Source organism: Phytophthora ramorum (assembly GCF_020800215.1).
Source record: "Phytophthora ramorum isolate Pr-102 chromosome Unknown Phyram_PR-102_s0004, whole genome shotgun sequence".
Taxonomy (NCBI): domain Eukaryota; phylum Oomycota; class Peronosporomycetes; order Peronosporales; family Peronosporaceae; genus Phytophthora; species Phytophthora ramorum.
In genome coordinates this window covers 3,393,202-3,415,299 of record NW_027150650.1, presented here as the reverse complement: position 1 = coordinate 3,415,299, position 22,098 = coordinate 3,393,202, and the positions used below count along the sequence as shown (strand labels likewise).

At 53.7% G+C, this 22,098-nt stretch overlaps 7 protein-coding genes across 7 annotated transcripts; 2 read left to right on the top strand and 5 right to left on the bottom strand.

Annotated features, from left to right (window-relative positions):
* Positions 1 to 849: 849 nt before the first annotated feature.
* On the top strand, positions 850 to 3,867 carry KRP23_5502 (uncharacterized protein; the record flags this gene model as incomplete). The annotated part of the gene is made up of 1 exon (XM_067890574.1): positions 850 to 3,867. One exon carries the CDS (start codon positions 850 to 852, stop codon positions 3,865 to 3,867), a length of 3,018 nt encoding a protein of 1,005 aa, XP_067747110.1.
* A 338-nt stretch (positions 3,868 to 4,205) lies between these two features.
* KRP23_5501 (Transmembrane protein 184C) lies at positions 4,206 to 5,249 on the bottom strand (the record flags this gene model as incomplete). Its single annotated transcript, XM_067890573.1, has 1 exon — positions 4,206 to 5,249. One exon carries the CDS (start codon positions 5,247 to 5,249, stop codon positions 4,206 to 4,208), a length of 1,044 nt encoding a protein of 347 aa, XP_067747109.1.
* Positions 5,250 to 5,688: 439 nt separating this feature from the next.
* On the bottom strand, positions 5,689 to 9,081 carry KRP23_5500 (FACT complex subunit spt16; the record flags this gene model as incomplete). The annotated part of the gene is made up of 3 exons (XM_067890572.1): positions 5,689 to 5,994; positions 6,068 to 8,857; positions 8,938 to 9,081. 3 exons carry the CDS (start codon positions 9,079 to 9,081, stop codon positions 5,689 to 5,691), a joined length of 3,240 nt encoding a protein of 1,079 aa, XP_067747108.1.
* Positions 9,082 to 13,633: 4,552 nt separating this feature from the next.
* On the bottom strand, positions 13,634 to 14,824 carry KRP23_5499 (uncharacterized protein; the record flags this gene model as incomplete). Its single annotated transcript, XM_067890571.1, has 1 exon — positions 13,634 to 14,824. One exon carries the CDS (start codon positions 14,822 to 14,824, stop codon positions 13,634 to 13,636), a length of 1,191 nt encoding a protein of 396 aa, XP_067747107.1.
* Positions 14,825 to 15,013: 189 nt separating this feature from the next.
* Positions 15,014 to 15,895, top strand: KRP23_5498 (uncharacterized protein; the record flags this gene model as incomplete). The annotated part of the gene is made up of 1 exon (XM_067890570.1): positions 15,014 to 15,895. The coding sequence occupies one exon, from the start codon at positions 15,014 to 15,016 to the stop codon at positions 15,893 to 15,895; it is 882 nt and encodes a 293-aa protein (XP_067747106.1).
* Positions 15,896 to 16,597: 702 nt separating this feature from the next.
* KRP23_5497 (Protein HOS4) lies at positions 16,598 to 18,635 on the bottom strand (the record flags this gene model as incomplete). The annotated part of the gene is made up of 10 exons (XM_067890568.1): positions 16,598 to 16,644; positions 16,706 to 16,887; positions 16,976 to 17,162; positions 17,228 to 17,457; positions 17,527 to 17,590; positions 17,664 to 17,736; positions 17,803 to 17,835; positions 17,912 to 18,016; positions 18,093 to 18,155; positions 18,231 to 18,635. The coding sequence occupies 10 exons, from the start codon at positions 18,633 to 18,635 to the stop codon at positions 16,598 to 16,600; spliced, it is 1,389 nt and encodes a 462-aa protein (XP_067747105.1).
* Positions 18,636 to 18,729: 94 nt separating this feature from the next.
* Positions 18,730 to 19,637, bottom strand: KRP23_5496 (uncharacterized protein; the record flags this gene model as incomplete). Its single annotated transcript, XM_067890567.1, has 3 exons — positions 18,730 to 18,786; positions 18,853 to 18,923; positions 19,034 to 19,637. 3 exons carry the CDS (start codon positions 19,635 to 19,637, stop codon positions 18,730 to 18,732), a joined length of 732 nt encoding a protein of 243 aa, XP_067747104.1.
* Positions 19,638 to 22,098: the final 2,461 nt, after the last annotated feature.

Here is a 22,098-nt window from a genome sequence, read left to right as displayed (position 1 = left end):
AATTAATCCAGGAACCTACTGCCCTCTCCATTGTCGAGCACCCGCGTCGTCACAAGATATTTTCATGACGGTCCGCTCACGATCTCGCTGTATAGTGCATTCCTTCCCGCTGAAAGTTCATATCGCCTGTGCTCGTCTGCCCGCAATCGGACACAGCGAGCAAAACCTCGCTGCTTTGCACTGCTCGTTCAATTGAGCTCGTCGTCGGCTTGTTCCAATGCTCACAAGTCGGGAGCCCCCAAGTCGCACATGCCAAGTCAAGCTCTCTTTGAAGTCGCAGGGCGCTCCTTACCAACCGAGCCACCCCGCCACCTCCACCGAAATGCGGCGGTGGATTTTTCGGGGCGGAGTTCGCGTGGCGATTGTCGCCTCGCCTTCCCATCAACCAGCTGGACAGGTCTCTTTGGTACATGTAGAGAGTCTGTACCGAGGCCGTCAAGACTGCGTGCGGATAACAGAGCCATCGGGACGCCCGATCGACACGCCGGATCTCTCTCCAGCGCTCGACAATCTGCATGCCAAACGTTCCGCCTCCACGAGCGTCGCATCGCGCAACCTAGAGCTTCATAGTGCCTACATCCAGCGCTCCGCCGCTAAGCTTCCACGTCAAGCGTGGCGGTCTCAACTGCTCCATCTGCGACGTGTGCACACTCGTGTTCGCTATCCCCTCAAAATGTCTTCCGAAAGTAGTCGGGAGAGGCGCGCAGCATTTCCTCCAATCACCATTCGCCATTAAGCGATTAGGTGTTTACCCATACAAACGCCAAGTCGCACGCTTCACAAACCTCCTCAAGGTGCCAGTCGCCGGCCTTCCCCCTTCAGTGCGCACTTCCTTCCAGCAGCGCCGGAATGTTCGCCGCGTCCCCGGACGGCGACGCGCCTGCCATGAGCAACGAGGAGATGCTGGCGCACCAGCTCGACCTGCACCAAAAGATTCAGCAGCAGATGCAGTTGCAGATGGAGATGAGCATGCAGCTCTCGTCCTCCTCCTCGCTCAGCTCCAGCCACAGCCGCCAGTCGCTCACGGCGTCGCTCGCCAAGGTGGAGCCGGACCTGGGCGACAACGTCTTCGACATGCTGGACGACCTCATAATGATCCCGTCGGGGGCCGTGGCGCCCGAGCGCGGGTCGCTGTCCAAACAGGCGCGCGAGGAGACGATGGACGACGACGACGACGCCATGGGCTCGGGCAGCGTCAGCGGCGGCCGCGACAGCCTCGCGGACATCCTCGAGTCGCTGGACATGGACCTGGACGACCTGAATGACGACACGCTCTCGAGCGGCAGTGAGCGAGCACGGAGCGCTGATGACGGCGACCTGGACATGGACATGGACCTGGACGACCTGGACATGGACCTGGACGTGCAGGACCTGGCAGTGGACGACAAACAGGAACCGAATGAACACGCTCCGGAGGAGGAGTTTGTCCACTTACGACGCTCGTCGCTGGACCTGCTGGCCTCCATGAGCGGCGCGTCGAGCATCTCCAACAACACGACGGGCAACCTGTGCACGCTCGTGTGGGAGGGAGGGCTGCTGGGCCTGAGACTGCGCCACTCGACGTCCAGGATGATGCCGGCCGTGTCCAAGATCACGGGCAAGAGCGCGATTTTCGGCATTCATTTGGTGGAAGTGGGCGATTTGCTGCTGAGGATTGGGGGCCGAGTGACTCGTGATATGGAGTTTTTGGAGGCGATCAACTACTTGAAGGAGGTGCCCAAGCCCTGCAAACTCGTGTTCCGCAGACTCATGGCCGACCCGATGGCCGTCAAGCCCGTGCAGCCCAAGGTGAAGAGCGAGATTGGCTTGAAGCTCGCGCTGAAGTTCGAGGAGCTCACGGCCGCTGAGAACGAGAAGTTCCCGCCGCAGCCGGCGGTGAAGCTGGAGGCCAAGTACGAGATCAAGTGGATTGACGGACCGCTTGGCATTAGTCTCATTGCCAGCAAGGACGTGCCGTACCCACTTGTCACGCGGATTACGGGAAAGAACCGCTCGCCGCAGGTACAGGACGTGCAGCCGGGGCATTACCTGGTGCAAATTGGCAGCTACAACACCGCGGACGGCAATTTCAACACGGCGATTAAGTTCCTGCAGAAGGTGCAGAAACCAGTGTCGCTTTTCTTCTGTCCGAGCAACAAGAAGGTGTCTGCTCGCCCAGACCCTACTGACGAAGAGTACGACCACATCTGGGAAAAGAAGCAGCCGCTGTGCTTCACGGTTCGTCCAAATGCTGGCGGTAACATGATTGTTGCCGATTTGGGCAGTGCCAAGTCCATCAAGGTGAAAATTAAGGGTGCGCCGAACAATGTGTCAGCGTTCGTCAGCTCTGGAGACCGAATCCAGTGGATCAACGACGACAATGTCACAGACCTGACGTTCCACGAGTCTCTCCTCAAGCTGCGCACAGCCAAGCGCCCGCTGGTTATTCGGTTCAAGAAGGGCTCTCCCGAAGACGCGATCGCAGCGTTATCTCCTGCAGATTTGCATTCGGCATCCACGTTCACGGCTTCAACCTCGTCACTAGCGTCCTCATCGACGTCAGTATCTTCGTCTGCGTCCACTACGTCATCGTCTCCTCCTTCGTCGTCGCCTTCGTCGAGTCAAAGTGTGGCTCCCGCTCCCGTTGCGTCGCCTCCGAAGGCCGTGCAGCCTCCACCCCCCGCGCTCCCTACACCGCGAAGCTTCATTAATCCGCTCAAGAAGATGAGCGCAGCACTTGGTAATCACGCCAAGGAGAACGCTAACAATACCCCCATTGCCAAAACGCACAATGACCACAGAAAACATCAGGAGAGGCAGGCTCACCCGTCACAATCGCAACATCAGCCGCATGTGTCGCAGCAGCACGCCGCGCAGGATGCTTCACAAAGCAAATACCGAGGCCACACCGATCAGGAAGCCAAACGTTCAGGTCATGATGTACGGCAAACAAGCGCTTCGCCTAATGCATCAAGAGTGTCGCCGCACGGTTCTAGAGGCGGACACCACCATGCGGCCGCGCCCATTATGCTAACCAGCAAGGAGCCGTCCCCTCGATCTATCAACAGTCCCGACCACAGCAGTGGGCATCGGAACGACATGAACCATCGCTCAGCAGATACACAAAACAAGATTCGCAACTTAGAACATGCTATGCGCAAGTCCCCGCTGGCCAAGTCTTCCAGCGACCCTATCGACAACGATACCCCCTTGAAGCCGCTGTCTCGAAGTGGTCATCGGCATGGCTCGGCGCCTCAAATGCCAAGCGAGGGTAGCAGGTCAAAGGAGAAAGAAATCGAGAAGGACAACGACGTGTACGAGGTGGTATGGCCCGAGGGGACGGCACTCGGTCTGACGCTACGCGTGCACCCGACGACGCGGTTCCCTGTGGTGGCACGTGTGACCGGCACGAGCAACCTCAAGAACATCGAGCACGTTTCGCCTGGTGATATCCTGTTCGCGGCCAACAACATGAACATTGTACCGCAGCCTAAGTTCAAGCAGACGTTGGAGAACCTGTCGCGCCTACCGAAGCCGGCAGTACTGCGCTTCCGGCGTGCTCAGTCTGTGGCGAATTCTACCACACGGCCAGACGAGTCGGATCAATTGCTCCCGCGCGGACCAGCACTGAAGGACCGCGAGTACGAGCTCATCTGGCGGGAGAATGCCAATCTTGGGCTTGTGTTTAGCTCGGACGCTGACGTACCCAAGGTGACGAAGGTGGACATGGACTCGGGCGGCCCCATGCTGCACAAGGTGTCCGTCGGAGACGTGCTGACCTGGATCGGGCCCATGGAGATTGGCGGCTCGTCCTTCCACTCGTCGATGGCGACATTACGCGCCGTCAAGCGGCCTGTCGTGCTGCGCTTTTTCAAACGCGGGACATGATGTGAGTGCCATGCCATGAACGAAGTCGTAGCTGAACTGAAGTTGGACAACGAATCGTAGTAGTTAAAATACCAAGCAGGGGAATCGTCAAGACAGCAACAGAAACAGGATTGTAAGCTCTCGGTGTTAGAAGACGGGGCCTCGACCCGCTCCGTAAGAAATGTCTTTTTGGTCGGTGTCATCGATCGTGTAGAGCTCTCGCCTCGTTTCTTCGTCGTCTTCTCCCTGCATCGACCCAAACCAAAGCGTGACGTACAAACAAATGGAATAATTAGGCGTGTGCTTATTGTATCGCTCTCCCTTGTCGCTTGTAAGTCCCAAGTGCTGGAGTGAGCGCTTCAAAACATGCCGCCGCCAGGTGACGAGGAGTTGAAGCGCTCGAACTTGGCGGCCAGCGCCTGCTTCTTGGTCAGGATCTCATTCCGCGAGTTCTTGAGGTCGGTCGACACGTCCGTGACGTTGATGGCGTCCATGAAATTCGCCAGCAGCGGCGCCTTGACGTTCGAGGACGCCACACTGACCCCGGCCGTGCCCGAGGGCGACAAAAAGTCCTCAATTGCGAACGCGTAGTGGTGCGCGACGGCAAAGCCCAGCATCTCCACACAAATGACAAAGTCGTTGAGCGCCGAGGCGATTTTCTGCGCGTCCCAGCAGTCCGGACACCCAATATGCCACTTCTCCGAGATGACGCCCACACTCACCAGCATGCTGATCATGACCGACTGCCAGTAGGTAAAGAAGATAATAGCCTTGATGGCCAAGAACTTGGGCCACGGCCGCATGGGCTGCAGCTCCTCGTGGGCTCCGTGGAAGAAGATGAGCAGACAGTAGAGCGCCCACGTCTGGGACACACTGAGGATCAAACACACGTAGCCGTAGCTCACCAAGGGGTTCATGAGCTCGCCCTCTCCGTAGACGCCCGCCAGACTCGTGATAAGCATGACGATGGACATGAGCAGCTTGATGGGGATGTACTGCAGGATGCCGATGGTCGTCTGGCGCAGGAACTTGCCCCCCATGGACCAGGGCTGCACGCAGCAGAAGGGGAAGACGTGCGTCATCTGCGGTTTGGAGCGCATGGTGCTGGCCAGCACCGACTGGCCGCCCAGGTATTCGACGAGGAAGCAGTGGAACGAGTAGAGCGCGAAGGCCTCGTACAGGTCGCGCACCGTCTCGAAGAGAAGCTTGGACTCGTTGAAGACCAGCGCCATGTAGGACGTGAGCGCGTAGATGGGGACCATGAGCAGGATACGGATCACGTGCTTGCGGATGCCCGCCGACGGGTTGTACAGCAGGTGCGTCCAGATGAGCCACCCGCTCAGCACGATGGCCAGCAGCGTGAAGGCGCCCGAGACGGCGTACGCCAGCGTCTGCAGCTGCATGGCGAAGAGCCCTGGTTTATCGCTCAATTGCTCGGCCCCGGAAGAGGAGATAGTGAGCGGGTTTGAAGGGGTTGTGTGCGACACATGACAATAGATTTGCGGGATGCCATTATTGGCGACAATAAGTGGGAGAGACAGAATGATCTCGGTGGAAACGTGAAATCTACTCTTCTATCCATGCAAGCATTTGAGTTGTTTGCATGCTTTCATATGCTGCTGCATCCCTTCGGCCAGGAAGTGCATCTGTAAACTGCACAAAGCTGTAGTTAGTATTGGGGAACTCGAGTCACAGTAGTAGATACTGTAGTACTTATATTGGGGGAACTGCGAGGCACGAAGACTGGCAACCAGGCAGTGCGTTCACAATGTAGTATTTGTCACGTATGTTTACGAAAGCTTGAGCAAGACGCGCGTGTTAGCACCCTGCAGCAGTCTGCGCTCACTGGTGACGTGATTTCTTCTTCTTGGACGAACGGCGGTACTCTTCGTCCTCGTCATCGGGGCCGCGCTTCTCGTTGCGCATGCGGTCGGACGCCTGCGCCTCCTTCTCCAGCTCGTCCCAGGACGGTGCGTCGTCATCCTCAGACACCCCCTCGGAAGATGAATCCTCATCCACGATGGACTCCCAGTCCGAGCCGTCCGAGTCGCTCGATTCACTCTCTTCCTCGTCCTCATCGGAAGCGCCGGAGTAGTTGCTGTCTCCAGCTTCCTCTTCATCTTCGTCTTCGTCGTCTGAGCCTTCCATCTACTCACACATCAAAGCAATATGAGCAACACTCTTCCCTCGCTTTCAACCTCAAAGCAAACAGCCAACGCACCTTGAGGAACTCCCAGCCTGCAGGCTTCGGCACACCATCATCGTCCGTGTCCAGGTAAAAGCGGTGGTCGCTCTTGATCGTGGACATGATACTCTTCCAGTTCAAGTTGGCAGTACCCGTGGTGAAGCAAATATCAATGTCGTCCAGCCACTCCTTGATACGCTCCAGTTCGCCCATGGAGACGGCACTGATGCGCGTGGGCATGATATCGAAGTTTTTGAAAACGAACACGACATCGAAGTTCTTCGACGAGAACATCACACGTTCGAAGTGGACGTGCTCCACCTCGTCCAGCGAGATAATGAAGAACGGCATATCCGTCAGACTGACAAGGCAGTGCACAGAAGGCTGCAGCAGCACCATCTCCTTGAACGGGGTGCCCATGAAGCCGAGCTCACGGTACGGAATGTCGAACACCACCGGCTTGCCATGCCTCTCCGACACGCTCTCCATTTTGTGACAAAATTCCTTGAAAGTGGTGTTCAACTTCTCACGTAGCGCACGCTCGCGGTTTTCCTCATCCAGCTCATCGGGGTCGTACATCGACCGCCGCCGGTTGTCCAGCGTCTGTGAGCCCTCAATCACCTCCGTGTAGAACTGCACGTCCTTCTGTTTCTTCTTGCCAATCATGATATGGTTCTTCAGGTGGAAGTGAATCAGCACCACGAGCTCCTTGTCGCAAGGCTGGAAGATTGCGTGCTTGACGTTCGCGTACAAAATGTCAAGCTTTTGGTTCTTGTTCGTTGTGAAACGCACTCCGTTTGAGTGTGCTTCCAGTGTACCGTGAGTCTTACGGCCCGTCAAGTGCGGCCGAGCCGATAGATCAATCAGGCGTGGTACACGACGGTCGCGAGTCAAGATCAAGTCCTCCTGCACGACCAGATCGGACTCTTCCTGCTCTCGCTGCTCGCGCTGCTTCACACGCTTCTGGAGCTCCTTGATCAGACGGAACTGGTTGTTAAGGTTGTGTGCGTCAGAGGAGCGGAAACCGAGCTCCTTGATGAACATTTTGTTCGGGAATTTTGTGATCGCATTCGCCATGGCCGGAAGCACATCACGTCCCAAAGACGTACCAGGCACGTAGAAGTTAATACGCAGATACGTTGCCTTGTCTTCCTCGGATTTGCTCACGTTCTTGATAGTCGAGATGTGAAACGGCACTGGTACGCCGTTGATAGGAAGAATAACAGCCTCAGCGCGCATATCCACCATCACCTGGCGCTCGCGCAGCTCCGAAGGGTAGTTCTGGGGACCCGTATAGGCCTTAATGCTCTTCTCCTTCTTCGGGTCATCAGATTTGTCGTTATTCTGCTCCTCCAGTCGCCGCATAGCTTCCTCTCGCTTCTTGCGCATCAATTCAGCCTGGTGACGATCACGACGTTCCTGGTCCGTTTCCTTGCCTTCCAACTGTCGCTGCTGGTCACGGAGGCGCGACTGCAGTACCTGATTGCGGGTACCAGAGATCGAGGTGTCCACAGAACCATGGACAGAGCTATCGCCCTTGCTCGACTTCTTTTTCTTCGATGTCTTCACCTCCTCCACATCGTTGTCGTCATCAATGTCATACCTCACCTTGCTCCACGCCTTCGGCACCTTCGTGTAGTACTTCGTTTCGCTTTCCAGCACGACCACCGTGTCGGCAAGGAATACGGCGTAGTTGTCCAGTTTTTTCTTTTTGCGCTGCGACTCCGGGATCGGGATGTCGTTGAAGCCGAAGGCCACGTTGAACGCCATGCCTTCCTTAATCACCGTCTGGTTCTTCGTCGTCAGCAAGTTGCACGACTCGCGGAACTCGAGTCCGATACCGAAGCCGAGGTTCTTGGTGAGCTTGGCGAAAAGCGTCGAGTTCCTGGACTGAACGAACTTGCGCACCTTTTCCACGACCTTGCCCACGACCTTGCCGGGCTGCAGCTCCTTCACGCACAAGTCGTGCGCCTCGCGCAGCAGCTCGTACGACTTCTCCATCGAACTCGTGGGGTCAATAAAGAACGTGCGACCCACGTTCGAGCAGTATCCCTTGTACCTGGCACCAAGCGAGCAAATGATCACGTCGTACTTCATCGTGTCCTTGTTGCTCTGCGCGCTGGGCTTAAGGTCGTACTTGCCTCCCGACTGCACAATGGGCGGGTAGCACGGCTCAATGTCCACGGGGTCAATGGTCACCTTGATCTTGGACGGGTTGTCAAACACATCCTCAATGCCCATCGAGATCTTCTCGTGGCTGATGCTCTTCTCGTCGTCGATGATCTGCTCCATGTCCTCCATGAACTTGAGCTTGAACACTTTGCTGGACAGCGCGCCGGCCCAGCGGATGTTCTCGAGCTCATCGCTCTCCTTGACCGTGAGCACCGTCTCGATGCCCTTGGCCACGTCCACCTGCTCGGCGTCCGTAGCCTCCAGCGCCTTCTTGAAGCTAGCCACGAGCTCCCCCAGCGGATTTTCCTTGCTCAGCACGCCCACCTTGGCGCCGCTCTGCTTGATGGCGTCCGTGAGCACCTTAAAATTGGCCTGATTGCCGTCTGCCTTGTTGCGCTTGAGCAGCTCCAGCTTGATGTCCGAGGACGCGTTCTCTTTGGCCACGGCCTCCAACATCGTATATTTCTTGCCACCCGTAAGCACATAAAGTTTCGCAGGTGTGAACACCATGAGCGTCTCCGGGAACTCCAGGAAGCCCAGGAGGAAGATCTGCAGCACCGCCGACTTGCGGTAGCCAGACTCCTCCTGCTGCGCGCGGCCCGCGAGCACGCAGAACGAGTCCACGCCGCCCCACACGGCGTCGTCCTTGCGCTCCTGGTTATTTAACAAGTAACAGTTATCATAGCATGTTAAGTTCCACGTAAGAAAAAAAGAGAGAGTACAGCGCGTCCTACCTTCCACGAGCTATAGAGGCTCTTGAGCCGCCGGAAGAACATCTGCGCGTTCAAGCGCGGCGCGTTGGAGGAGGCCGCGGCCCCGGACTCCGTCTTGACCTCCGTCTGGACCTCGTGCTTGACCGTCACCTTGTCCTCCGCCATGGCCGCTACGTAGGGCGCACTCAGTCTCAGTCTGGAGGCTTCCTGCCCACTCGCGCCAAATGTCAGCGCAAGGTTTGGCGCGTCCTGAGAAATCGTAGTTTAGAGAGTGTGGACGGTGCGGTTGTGGGGGGCTTACAAATGGATAGAGGTGTTTTGGACGAGGATGAGCCGAGGTTTTTACGGCAAGATGGCTACAATAGCCATCTTGCCAAGGCAACTCAAAAACAGATGCAGGCTACAAGACTACAATTCCAGGCCCAGCTACAACTATTATACTTGGTGAGTTCATGCTCGACACCGACGGCGCAGCTTTGTGTGAACTCAATATTTTATAAACGGTAGGTTGATGAATACTCACAACTAAAGCTTCTACAGTAGCAGCCTTGCCGGTGACACCGTTTGCTCCCACCAGCTCGGTAAATGAGCCCACAGGAGCATGGCATAGTCTGCGTGCGACTTGTTCTGACAGCCAGCGATCGCTCACGATATCGATAAAGGTTTCGTTGACTTCCGTGAGGGATATTTGCATGCCTCCCTCGGTGCTCCACCAACGTCACCTTGGAATTCACGGTTTGCATCCGTGTCTGCGATAGCCATGTTTGCACCTTGCGTCGGCCATCGGGAAGCTGCCATTGCTCGCGACGAACCATATGCAGGTAGTGCAGGTGTTTCTTTGGTCCTGGGATAATTATTAATGTGCGCGAAGACGAGCGCGTCCTGGTCAAAGTTGTGTGCTGACGCTGTGTACTCCATCCGACGAGCGTAACGATTGTAGGCATTTTCCTTTCTGAACGACACACCATTCCAACGAACAGTAAATACTATTGGTGAGTGTCGAAATCGGCTTGCCGCTCGTGGGGAGGCCACCAACGACACCCGTTGTGCATTCCATCCAAGGAAGTTGCAAACCATCAACAACGATGACGCGCTGCTCGCAAGCTCCACGGTCTCAAACTCGTCGCGTGTGAACGAATGGAAGTGGAATGAGGGATCACCTCGATCTAAATGCACGTACCAGCAGGAGTGTTCATCCGCATCACTTTTTCTTCACGAGCATCTCCATTCGTTTGCCGCAGAGCCTGTTGAAAGTTATCATGCCGTTCGATTTTCTTGCGGAGTTTTGGTCCAAAGCTTTTCTCGCTCTGCAATCAGCTCCCATAGCCCGCCTGTCGTGCATGCAGTGGTCTTACCGCCTCAACTCTCACACTCCCAACGAGCAGTTGAATCTACTCAAGTCGGAGATGCTCAGCCTGTATTTGTTTCTGATTCTCCTTCTTGTTGCACTGGAATGTCACCAAGGAGGCCCAGAGTTCTCCCTTCAGTGTCGCTACAAGCTCCACAACATCTACGTGATCGCCAGCAGGAGGGAACAGCGAGGCCCCATTCACTGGCATTAACGTAGCTCATCATCCTTGCATGAGTCTCACTTAGGCCCGCCCGGGGGGCTAACGTAGCTCCTACAATTTCCCGTAAGAATACCCCTTTAAGCGTGGAGGTCCGATGCTTCTGTCTTCACGGACGACTCGTCGGTGACGATGGGTGCCCCGGAAGTTTGAGGGGTGCTCGCTCATGTGACTTGGAAGCTGTTCGTCTTAACCCAAAGCATTCTGAACTCGAGCTCGTTGCTGGTCACGACGATCTCTCACTTCTAGCGAAACCAAAGGCCTATGGTTTGTGGCTCCGACACAAATACCGGTAGCTGATAACGCTTCCAATCTTTGCACACTACTGAGTGTACAACAATTCAATCACAAGGTTGCGTACGTGATCAAACGAGCAAAGTGTCTGACCTTACATGTACTCCACCAGTTCGAAGATGTAAATACGGCGCCGACACCACTGATAAGTTTTTGTCTCAGTGGAGATTTGCCCCAAGCACCGGAACTGTACACACAATTTTCTGCCCCATTTGTTCCACCAATCGTGTCTGCGGCAGCACTGTCGACGAAGAGCGCGTCACGAAGACAACCGTGCAAGCGAACGCTGAGCTGATCGTGTTCTTGTAGCCTCCAGGACTCAGAATAATGGCCCGAGTGCAGTTACCATTTGCGGTCGTACTCCTGTGTGAAGGTCTGGTGTGTCAAACTTCTTGGAGAAAGAGTGTTGAGCGCGGTCGGGGGCAAGCTTTGGGGCAGTTCGTCGACATCAAAGTGTATATGACAACTAGCGCATGGACAGAGATTAATATCCCTGGTCTCTACCCGGATGAGTCCAAACACTCGCCCAGAAGACCCGCATCCAAACACCGGTGCAGCAAAAGGACGGAGCCGAGGAACCTGTGCGTCCGGGCATGATGCTTGCTCCAAGATACTCGAAGTGGCAGCAAGTTAAACCTGCTCCTCAGTGCAAGGCATAGAATCGTCTATTGCACTCTTCCGCTCCAGCGCATCGCCCCTCCATGCCCAACCGCTTTTTATAAAGTCTTAGAGCTGCGACCTTTCGGTATTACTTATAGCAGGTTTTACCACATCTTCCAATCATCGTTTCCGACTGAGAAGCTGTAATCTTCGTAAAACATGCCTTTAAGTGTTGCCTCGAAGTAAGTCCCGTGCAGAGTCGAAGCAAGCATGTGGAATCCAGCCAACGTAACAAGAGGGCTGCGATCTCGCTCTGTTGTTGTTCTCCTCGCTGCCACCAGTTGATCTACCTTGACAGTGTACTGGTAGCCTCCGACAACTTCACCATAAAGCTCAGTCTTGAATTTTCCCACTCCAACCCAAGCGTCTCAACAACCATGGGCAAGCCCTTCTTCACGATGGAGGATGCCAAGGCGTCTTTCAATCTCTTTTGCTGCGTCTACGGCATTGGTACGCTTGGCATGCCGGGCAACTTCTCGCGTGCTGGTCCAGCTCTCGCGATCGTCGCTATGGCCTTCATGGCCTTCTCCAACATCTACGGTGCGGTGGCCATCTGCCGCGTCATGCTGCTCGCGCCAACGTCCGTCAAGACGTACGGCGACCTGGGCGAGTGGGCCATGGGCAAGTGGGGTCGCTACCTCACTGTCATTGCCCAGATGGGAAACTGCTTGATCGTGCCCTGCGTGTTCCTGGTGCTTGGAGGCACTCTACTGGACGGACTCTACCCTGGCGCCTTCAGCACGACGACGTGGTCTATCCTCATGGCGCTCACGGTATTGCCCGTGTGCCTCGTGCCGACTCTGAAGGAAGGTGCCGGCGCTGCATTCGCGGGCTGCATGGGTACGCTCGTTGCGGACGTTATCGGCATCGCAGTCGTCATGCACGGCATGCGTGGACACCCGACGGCGCCTTCCCCCGATCTCAACTTTAAGCAAGTCGTTGGTGCCTTCGGTAACCTGGCTCTCGCGTACGGTGCTGGCATTGTGATTCCGGCCCTCCAACGTCAACACAGTGACCCCACCCGCATGCCCCGCGTCGTGTTCGTCACGATGGCTTTCACTACGTGCTGCTTCCTGGTGCTTGCTAGCACGGCGTACTCGTCGGTTGGCTGCCAGATTTCCGGCAACCTGCTGTGGTCTATTTACCCACAGGAGGACACTGGTTTGACCACTCTGGGCTTCTCCTCGGACTGGGGTGCCATCGTGCTCGCGTACATGTTCATGCAGCTGCACATTACCATCGCATTCTCCGTTATCCTGAACCCTGCCTTCTACATCACCGAGCGCTTCTTCTTGGGCATGCACCAGCGCACACCCGAGGACATCGAGAACAACCTGCTGAGTTACGCGGAGGCTGCCACGCCGAACGACGCCGACCACCTGGATAAGTCTCGTGTTTCGAAACGATCCTTCATTTCTGTTGCCGACAACGAAAACGTTCACCTCGGTGAGCCTGAGGCCGAAGCTGCTGAGTACCGCGGCGCGAACGCCATCAAGTACGTCATGCTGCGTATCGCGATTATCGTGCTACTGGTGATTGCATCAGTGGTCTTGAAGGACCACTTCGCGGACTTGTCCGACTTCGTTGGCGCGTCGTGCATTACGATGCACTCGATTATCCTGCCGATCGTGTTCCTGATGAAGAAGCAGTGGACCGTGATGCCGATTTGGGAGAAAGTCACGTCCGTGATTGTCACGGTCGTGTGCTTCTGCCTCGGCTGCTACGTGACGTACACGTCGGGCGAGAACCTCTTCTTCCCGGACGACGACGGCGTGGAGTTCCCCTTCTGCGAGCCGGAGTTTGAGAACACTGTGTACTACAACTACACGGCGGCGCACGAAAACTAGAGAAGGGATCGATAGCGATGCATATTGTCAGTACTAGAGGTAGATTCAGCTATACCATAAACACCCATGATTTTCCCCAACTACACCACGAGTGCCTTCTATGAAAGTCTCACATTGAATGATACCCCTACACCAGCACCACAATGAGGTACCGTATACCAGGATTCATGTTCGTGAATTGAGCGCATCAAGGCGCCTACAACGAATTGTTTAGTCAGACCCTACTGTGCTTGTATTTGCCTTCGCTTTCAGCGTTCGTGGTTGTGTTGAACTATGGAATTCATTGCCGCTTCGACGCACACAGATACTTGGAAGTATACTACATGATCTGGTCTCAAACTACACAAACTATTTGCTCAAAAGCAAGTTGGAAGGCACAATGAGCTGCTCCCACCACACAGCAAACTGTGTCCACTGGATCATCAAATACTCCGCATGCAACTTGTTTTCGCAACTGGCCCAGTAATTGCACGCGACATCGACCGAATTTTCGTCGACTTCCGTGACCGACACGTGGATCGCTCCTTCTGTTGCCCACTCGACCTTGTCTTGAGAGGTTTCGGAGTCCCGACTGCGCCTGTTGGCCTCCGAGTCGGTGATCACCAAGCTTGTAGCCACCTTACGCCTACCGTCTAGCAGCTCCCATTGAGCACGTCGTACTTGAAACACATATTGAAGATCCTGCTCCGGACCGGGGATACAATGAGCGAACACGAGAGAGTCCTGGTCAAACTCCTGTAGCAATTGAGTGTGAGCTCTGGCTCGTTGGCGCAGTCCCCATCCAACAGGCGTGACTATCATGGGACTTAGGTCCTTCTGCTTCGTGTACGACATTTTCTGGTGAACGCTGAGAGAGCACTTGAGGCGCTTGGTGAGTCGAATCCTAGCAACCAGCCGCTTGCTATCCACCGCGGACGCAACCAACGGTACGCGATACATCTCCCACCCGAAAAAGGTTCCAGCCAGCATGAGCGACGCCATGCCGCTCTTCAGTTCTGCGTCAAAGAGTTTCATTCGATCATCAAACTCGTCGCGCGTGAATGGATGGAAGTGGAACGACGCCTCCCCCCCGTCGAAATGCACGCGCCAGCCAGAGTCCGCCGTGTTCCGTAGCAGCGTCGACTCCTCATTCTCCATAGGATCGTCCCTCGCTTCCAGCAGCGCCTTCTTAAACTTCTCATGCCGCAGAATCTCCTCCCGCAGTGCCAAGTTCTGCTTCTGCAGCCCCTCTCTCTCCACCGCCAGTTCTCGCAGCGCGTCTGTTGCGCCCCCACTACGCGCGGCTGCTGCTCTCGCACCCGCCACCAGCGCCTTCATCTCCTTCTCTAGTCTGCGGTGCTCTGCCACCAGATTCTTCTGTTTCTGCTTCTTGTTTAGCCGGAACTCGACCATCTCCTCGCGATGCTTGGCCTTCTTGTGCACCGCGGGCTCCTCGAACAAGTCCCTGAGCAACGCGCCCAGCTCCACCTCACACGGAGGCATCTCGCCCACGAAGTCCGTTGCATGGAGGTCCGTCGTCATGTTTGACACGGCGCTCATACTGTAGAAGATGCTGTGGTTTTGACGTGAGCTTTACTGTTCAGAATGAGTCATCTGTCACTCTGGCTCGAATATTCGCAGTCTATCGCCCAATTCGGTATCCTCAGTCAACACATTTTCTCCCATAGGAACGTATTTTACATTTTATCCAACGTGGTCCACACAATTTGCATTATTGCAAATATCACAATGGGCGGCCGGCGCGCCTTGGGGCGCAACATCATGATCTTCGCGAGCGAGGTGCCCGTCATCAGCGCGTTGAACCCGTACCGCAAGATCGAGGACGTGTTCCTGGACGTCTGGCGCCGCACCAACCCGCGCCAGGTCTCCCAGCTGCAGGAGCGTCTCTCGCTAGCGCTGCCCAGTCCCGAGGAGAAGATGCAGGCCGTGGTCCAGGACTTGGGGGCCGCTCCCGCCATTCACGAGCTCATCCAGGAAGCTGCACAGGCTGAAAACATCCAACAGGTGGCCCAGGCGCAAGCTAAAGTGGAGCAATCATTGCCGTCCGCTACTCCGGCCGCTGTCAAGGCCGAAGTGGTGCACTTCGTGACGTCCACAATGCACAAAGGGTTCGGTGTGAAACAGGAGACGGCGGGCATTGAACAGTACCAGGAAAAGAGAAAAGTGATCGTAAACGAGCGGAACCTCGTGTTTTCCAAGAAAAAAGTCGCGACGGTGGGGAGTTTTGACGTTCTGGTGGGCGGAAAGATCGACGGACGCGCGGACGGGAAGGTCATTGAGGTTAAGAACAGGTTGAAGAGGTTCATCACGCCATTGCCGAAATATGACATTGCACAGCTGCAGACGTACCTGTACATTCTAGACGGGCAGGAGGGTGAGCTGGTGGAGCATTTGCACGCCGAGGAGGCGCAGACGAAGACGACCAAGGTGCCCTGGGACGACAAAATGTGGAGCGCTGATATTGAGCCGTACCTGATTCGGTTTGGTAGCGCCCTGACGTACTTGATGAAGGACCGGACAGCACAGAGCGACTATCTGCAGTCGGATGGCGGACAGCAGCGAGAGATTATTCGCTACCTGTGGAGTCAGGATGTACAGCGAACGGAGTGATGATGAGTCCTTAAACTGAGTGTGGATATTGGTGATCTGGTGCTCCTTGATTGGGCTCCAGCAAGCAAGAGCTGCTCGAGCCACTGTCCATTAGCGCTGCCGCTATTCCAGCGTTGAGCCTGAGGGATTCATGTGTTAATCCGTGATGACAACGACGTGGTAGACATGGACGGGTTTCCTGAGTGGGTACTGGGGTTGAGACGATTTAAAGCTTCGAGAATGACGCGTAAATGGTTAATCCCTCTCCTGGGTGGTTCGGTTGGGCATAAACTTGAATACTGATGTGTTGACAACGGTTATGGTGGAACTTCCCGGATTGATGATATCTGTCCTTGCAGAACTCGAACTTTCCGCATCGACCTGAGGCATCCTCGTTAGCAATAGAACTCTCTTGCTAGCGATGAACATCATCGTTATCAACCGATTCCTGCTATCCAACTTGCAGATGAAAGTCTCTTGCTGCTGTGCACGTGAAGTAGGGGTCTTGCGCCGTCAACACGAACGGACCGGTCAATGTTGACGCTCGGGTGCGTGTACGTACACTGCTTCTGTGCACTTCTGCTGAGCTCAGAGCTAACCGTTGATGAGAGCACTCTAAAGGGTTCTAATCAGAGTATATTATCGGAGGATCGATTCCCTATAAAAGTCGGTGCATATGCACAACTTTCTTCAGATTGACCTTGCGGTCTGTAGTGCACTGCTTTATCCGTCGATCTCCTTGCTGTCGTTGGTCTCCATCTTGCTAGATCCTACAGCAGTGACTGTTACATATCGATCCTACGCGCAGATTGAAAGTTTGATGGCACATACCGAAAACTCGCATAGCGTTGACCGCACCCACCACTGCACTGGAAGCGCTACGCTTCGCCATTGACTTGCCAGCTGTTCTAACCGCTATCGCGTCGGAAAGTGTCTGCTGCCCGTCGTCACCGATTACAGCAGCTCGGAGCTTATATCGGTGGTCAGATAGCAACTTCTCCACTGTCGTCGAGCTTAGCGTGGATTAATTTCCAAAGAAAGATGGGGCTTATCAGACAGCCGAGTCAACGGAGCAGCAATTCTACGTTGATCTGTACGTACTTGATACTGTGGTTGTCAGTTTTGACAATTGATTCCCAGTGGCAAGATCCGTCAGGCTCCGGAGACGACAGGTAAATAATAACGCAGGAAATACGAGGGTGGCGGTCGCTGTCCGCTAGAGCCCACATCACGGTGAACTCGGTCGGCCCGACATCAGTGACAGATAACACTGGTGCTGAGGGTTTTGCTGCAGTGTGGACATAATATATCAAAACAAAATGATACTCAACGTTGCATACTGCGTAAACTTACCTCTTCGTGTCTTGGCAGGTTGGGATTCAGCGCTAAACTCACTCATTCCATGCAGGTTGATGGCGCATATTTCCGCGACGTACTCGGAATCGGGACTTAGTCCCCCAATCAAAGTTTCGGTTGGGAACGCAACTGCCAGAGCAATCTTTTGCGGTCCTGCGGGCGAAGAAAGCTTGATCTTGTATCCTGACACTGGAACAACCTCGTCCAGGTTAGGTCTTGGTGGCGACCTACATGAACGTTCAGCAACACCCGCTTAGTCACATTTCTTGGCCAGAGGATCCAAGGTCATGCGGTACCATGTAATCTTCAACTCCGTGTCTGACATGGCCTCCAGGGTCGGTGCTAGCGGAGTCGACGGAGCTGTAGCACCGTAAACATGCTGCTTAGATGACCATTCAATTGACACCAACCGGAAAAAGTAAGAAGCGCGTACGCTTTCCAGACAGATTTCTAAAAAGCTCCATGATATCAGGCGTAGTGCATACGTCAACCGGCGTCAAACCATGCTGACACCAAGCAAAGTGAGTACAGTACTTCCACCTTAGCTGGTTGACGAGGGCAATAGGCAATACCTTGCTCTCTGCTATCCGCAGCTCTGCTCCATTCTGTTTTGGCGGGTACATTAACAGGAGTGAGCACGGATAAACCCAGAGACAAGGTATTCATCCACCAATGAGGCACCTGTAGTAGCAGTTTGACCACCTCCACATGTCCTTGCTGTGCTGCAAAAAATATCGGCGTACAACCGGACCCATTCGTGCTGTTCAAGCTCGCTCCCCGCTTAATCTGCAGAGGCATGCGTACCCAGTTTATGAGTAAACTACTACCACCAGGAAACGCGGATCACTAAGGAGTCACTGACGAGGATGTCACTTATCGCCGTGTGTCCTTGGTAGGCTGCGTAGTGCAGTGGAGAGTTGGAGTTCTGGAATTGTAGCAATATAATCGTCAGAACATTATCTCTTGACTCCCATTCGAACCACCCCAGCGTTGAACGTACACCATATTCGGACGCGTCCTTCTCACTTATTAATTCGCCACCATCCTCTACGAGTCTTGCTACCACGTCCTCGAAGCCGCTCCAGCACGCCGTATGGATGTCGACACGGAACCGCTGGCGTCCAAGGTCCTTCAGCCGCGCTAACGTCTTTTCGACTTCTCCTGCAGCTTCATGGCTTCCTGTTTGGCCTGCCCACCACTCACTAAACTCGTCCCTGTCGATCACGCCGTTGTCATCACGGTCTAGCACGTGAAGCGCTTTCCGGAAATCTCTTTCTGTGAGAACGCCGCCTAAATCCGCCACGAGATGACGCAGCTCTCCTGCATCAATCCACCCACTGCTGTCTTCGTCATAGCAGGCGAAAGCCGCACGAACCGTCTCTCGCAATTCCTTGTCCTCGGCCATCGCGGCTGCGCAATGTCTTCTTGGATCTCCACCCTGGAGTCTTTGCGTGCAACCCCCGACAGAAATAACAACTATAGCCAAACCTGGATCTGCACTACGACTTGTTCTTGCGGTCATTGTGGCATGGGCAATCGGGAGTGTAGCTATCGCTCTGCATTGTTCGGGTTATTAGTGTACTTCATGATCAAATACTTCAGCTCAGAGCGCGCCCAATTACCAATTGTGAGCTGAAGTATAATGTGTAGATTCCCTCGTCATCCTCGCCAGATTTAGTCCCATGTGGTGTTCCTACAGAAGGAACCCCACGAAGTAAGAAATCCCGTGGAAGTCATTGTATATTGCAAACAATCAAAAATTAACGTAGGACCTCTGAATCATCCCCTGCCCTCACTTCACACTAAAGTCCCTCCTCAGAACCATCCCTGCGTATATGTCCCAGGCCTGTTTCTCCGGCGCATTCGGTTTGAAGAGACTTGGGTTACTCGTCTTGATGAGCTTTGCCAGGTCGATCGGATTCCAGTCAGCCTGTTTCCAACGGCTGATTCTTTCTGCGGCACCCGGCGTCTGTTTGATTTTCTCTAAGAGAGCTTTATCCGTCTTGCTCAGTTGAGCCATCAGCTGGGCCTCAAATTTTTGTGCCTTCTTCAACACCTCCCCTTCTGGTTTCAGGAGTGGGTTGTTCAGGTAACTGGGTTTCACGTCGTCGAGCTTGCTTAACTTAGCCACCTGCTGTGGCTGAAGCTTTTTTGCCGCCGCCGCCGCAACAACCTTTTCTGCTGGATTGAACCATTTCGCGATGGAGCTGAAGCCCAGCCTCTCTTCATCTTCTGAATCGAGATCATCATCTTTCTCCATCTCGGTGGTTCTCAGCAATCTTGCGTTCTTCATTGGGGCAGTCACAGCAGAGAGTGTGTTCTGCTCCGACTTGGTGGCAGTCGACACAGCGTCGCATCTAACGAGGAAGACAGCTGCCGCGACGAGCAGGATGGAACTCAAACGCATGGTCTCGGGCTAATGTCGCTCGGGTACGAGAGAGTTTGAGTACTGGAAGGTGATTTATGAAGTGAGACTTGGTTGGCAATGCATGAAGCTTTATGCGCAGCCGATGTCGCACGATCGCGTCACATCTTGGGATAGATCTACCACAGAACCTGAAAAATAGATCTATCCTAGGATCCGTTCCGTGATCGTGGAACAGAGTACATGTACATGTAGGAGCAGAGGAGAGTGAATTGACGCAATCACGTGATGATACCCTAGCTGATACCAAGAAATGAACTTACTTCCGACAGCAACGCAGAGAGGAGCAGTAATACAGTCCAAAAAGTCCTTGGACGACAGTGCCCATGAAAACGAGTGTGGTTTTGCGTAGATCTTCTCCATTCGGGCAGAGGCGTATTTTTTCATTTCACTTGGGTGTCTTATCTTAATCACCGCATTTACGAAGGCTATTCAATTGATACATACCCAGAGAGTAATCACACACTGGCAGGTACAGAGGTCTCTCTCTCAATAAGCGCACCTCGTCGTTTCAATATCCCGATATTTCTGATCATTGATACAACATAAGCCCGTACATATCCGCTTGCACATCTCTATATCCCTTCGAAATCAATTTGATGACCATCCGACGTTTATTGAGAGAGACCTCTGTACACTGTATTTCCTCTGGTTGCCGTAAAAGCAGATGGAAAAGTCTGGGAAGTAGGTGTCCGCAAAAAGATCCATCGCCGCCGATACTGCTGAGAGGTGTTCCTGAACGGAGTGGTATTCGACTACAAAGCTTGTACATACAGTTGTACTCTCTACATGTAGTAGAGAGTCTCTACAGTGTAATCATGCTGGTTTGCTCGACGAGCAGTGCTCGTCCTCCTTCGTGGCGCAACTGCGAAGCCCACCAACCGCTGGCAGAGCAACCGCGTACATGTAGCAGTAGCCCATTGAGGCACTGCTGCAGACCCATTTGCCACTACTACATGTACCTAAACACTGAGCCACTCATAGTCTAGAACGCATACGGTTTGCCTCCTCTCCATTAGCCCTCAGTTGGCCTTCAAAATCTCTACACAACTAGAGGCAATGCTTTGGGCTGGGAGGACAATTGATCGCGGGAATTGACCTTGCTTGTTTACCGGGTCGGGAGGAGTTCGAAGTTTTATTATGAATGTTACTAGAGCTCTGGGCACCCAGGCTACGCGGGCGTTATGGGCATGGTTTGTTTGCGAGTAGGGTTATGAATACTTTTGTAGCAGTTCAATGCTATCCATCACTTCAAGTACTTATTTTTAAATATTTAAAAGTTTTATAACTGCACTGCTATAATACAGACAACGACGAAATCCGTACCCCCACTGAATTATATCCGCCATACAAATTAGACGGGACAACTGGACAAAGAAATCCGTACCCCTAAGTCATTTGCGATTTATGATTGGTAAAAAAGAATGTATTTTTATTCTATACTTGGACAACAGGATATCTCGGAATAGCTTTTTCGAAACTACGAACAACACAGCGCTTTTGCGTTGAAAACCCGTGTCTAAACAAAAGTTAATAAACCAAATTTGTCAGAATAAGTTATTAAATATTCGAAAATAATTGATGCTTATCGCTGTGCAAACCGCTGACACAAGCGCATCAGTGCATTCACACGTCTTTCGTCACTTGACTTCGATGCTAGATAAATATCTAACCAAGCGTAATGCTCTTGTTTTATATACTCTATCATCTTTCCTGTGCACAAATACTTTACAAATAATGTGTTAGTACTATTAGCAAATTACTTAAGCCATACTATTTTGCGTTACCTACGCACATCCTTCATGTAGGTCACCATGTCATGTGCGAAAGGTATGATGCTCTTTGCCCCCTGTCCTTTTAGTGTCTTGTTTGTCTGCGGCCCCTCGAAGTTGGATATATCCTTCGCTTGCCTTCTCCAATCGTGCAGTGTTGTCAACGGGATGTCAAACTTGCGAGCCGTGGGCTTGCAGCCAATACGACGGACGCTTTCTAAAGCTTCACGCTTTTTCTTGACTGTGTAAGATGCTTTAGGAGCCATGATGGCTCGCCCCGCAATGGCGAAATGCACGAGTGGGGGGGACAGATTGACGTGCTGTCCATTAATTATCTAGCCCGCTGATTGGATTAAAATACTTTAAATTGGCTGCCTTATTTTTTTTTTATACTTGCCCCACTTCAGGGGGTACGGATTTCACTGTCGTTGTCTGTAATACTGTTTGCAAATATAGCCAAGCGGTCTCACTGGTACGTTATATGTAGAGCTTGCCCTCGGCTCGGTCGGTCCAAGCAATGTCAGGTTGGCAAGGATCCGTCCACCGCCTCCAACCATCTCAATTCAGCTCTATTTTTGTTTTCGTTTTCTCAGTGAGGTACATTGCTGTCACTTAACTTCTTTGGCTAACGACTTCTTATGACCTTGTCGGCATCGGCAGCTGTCTTTAAC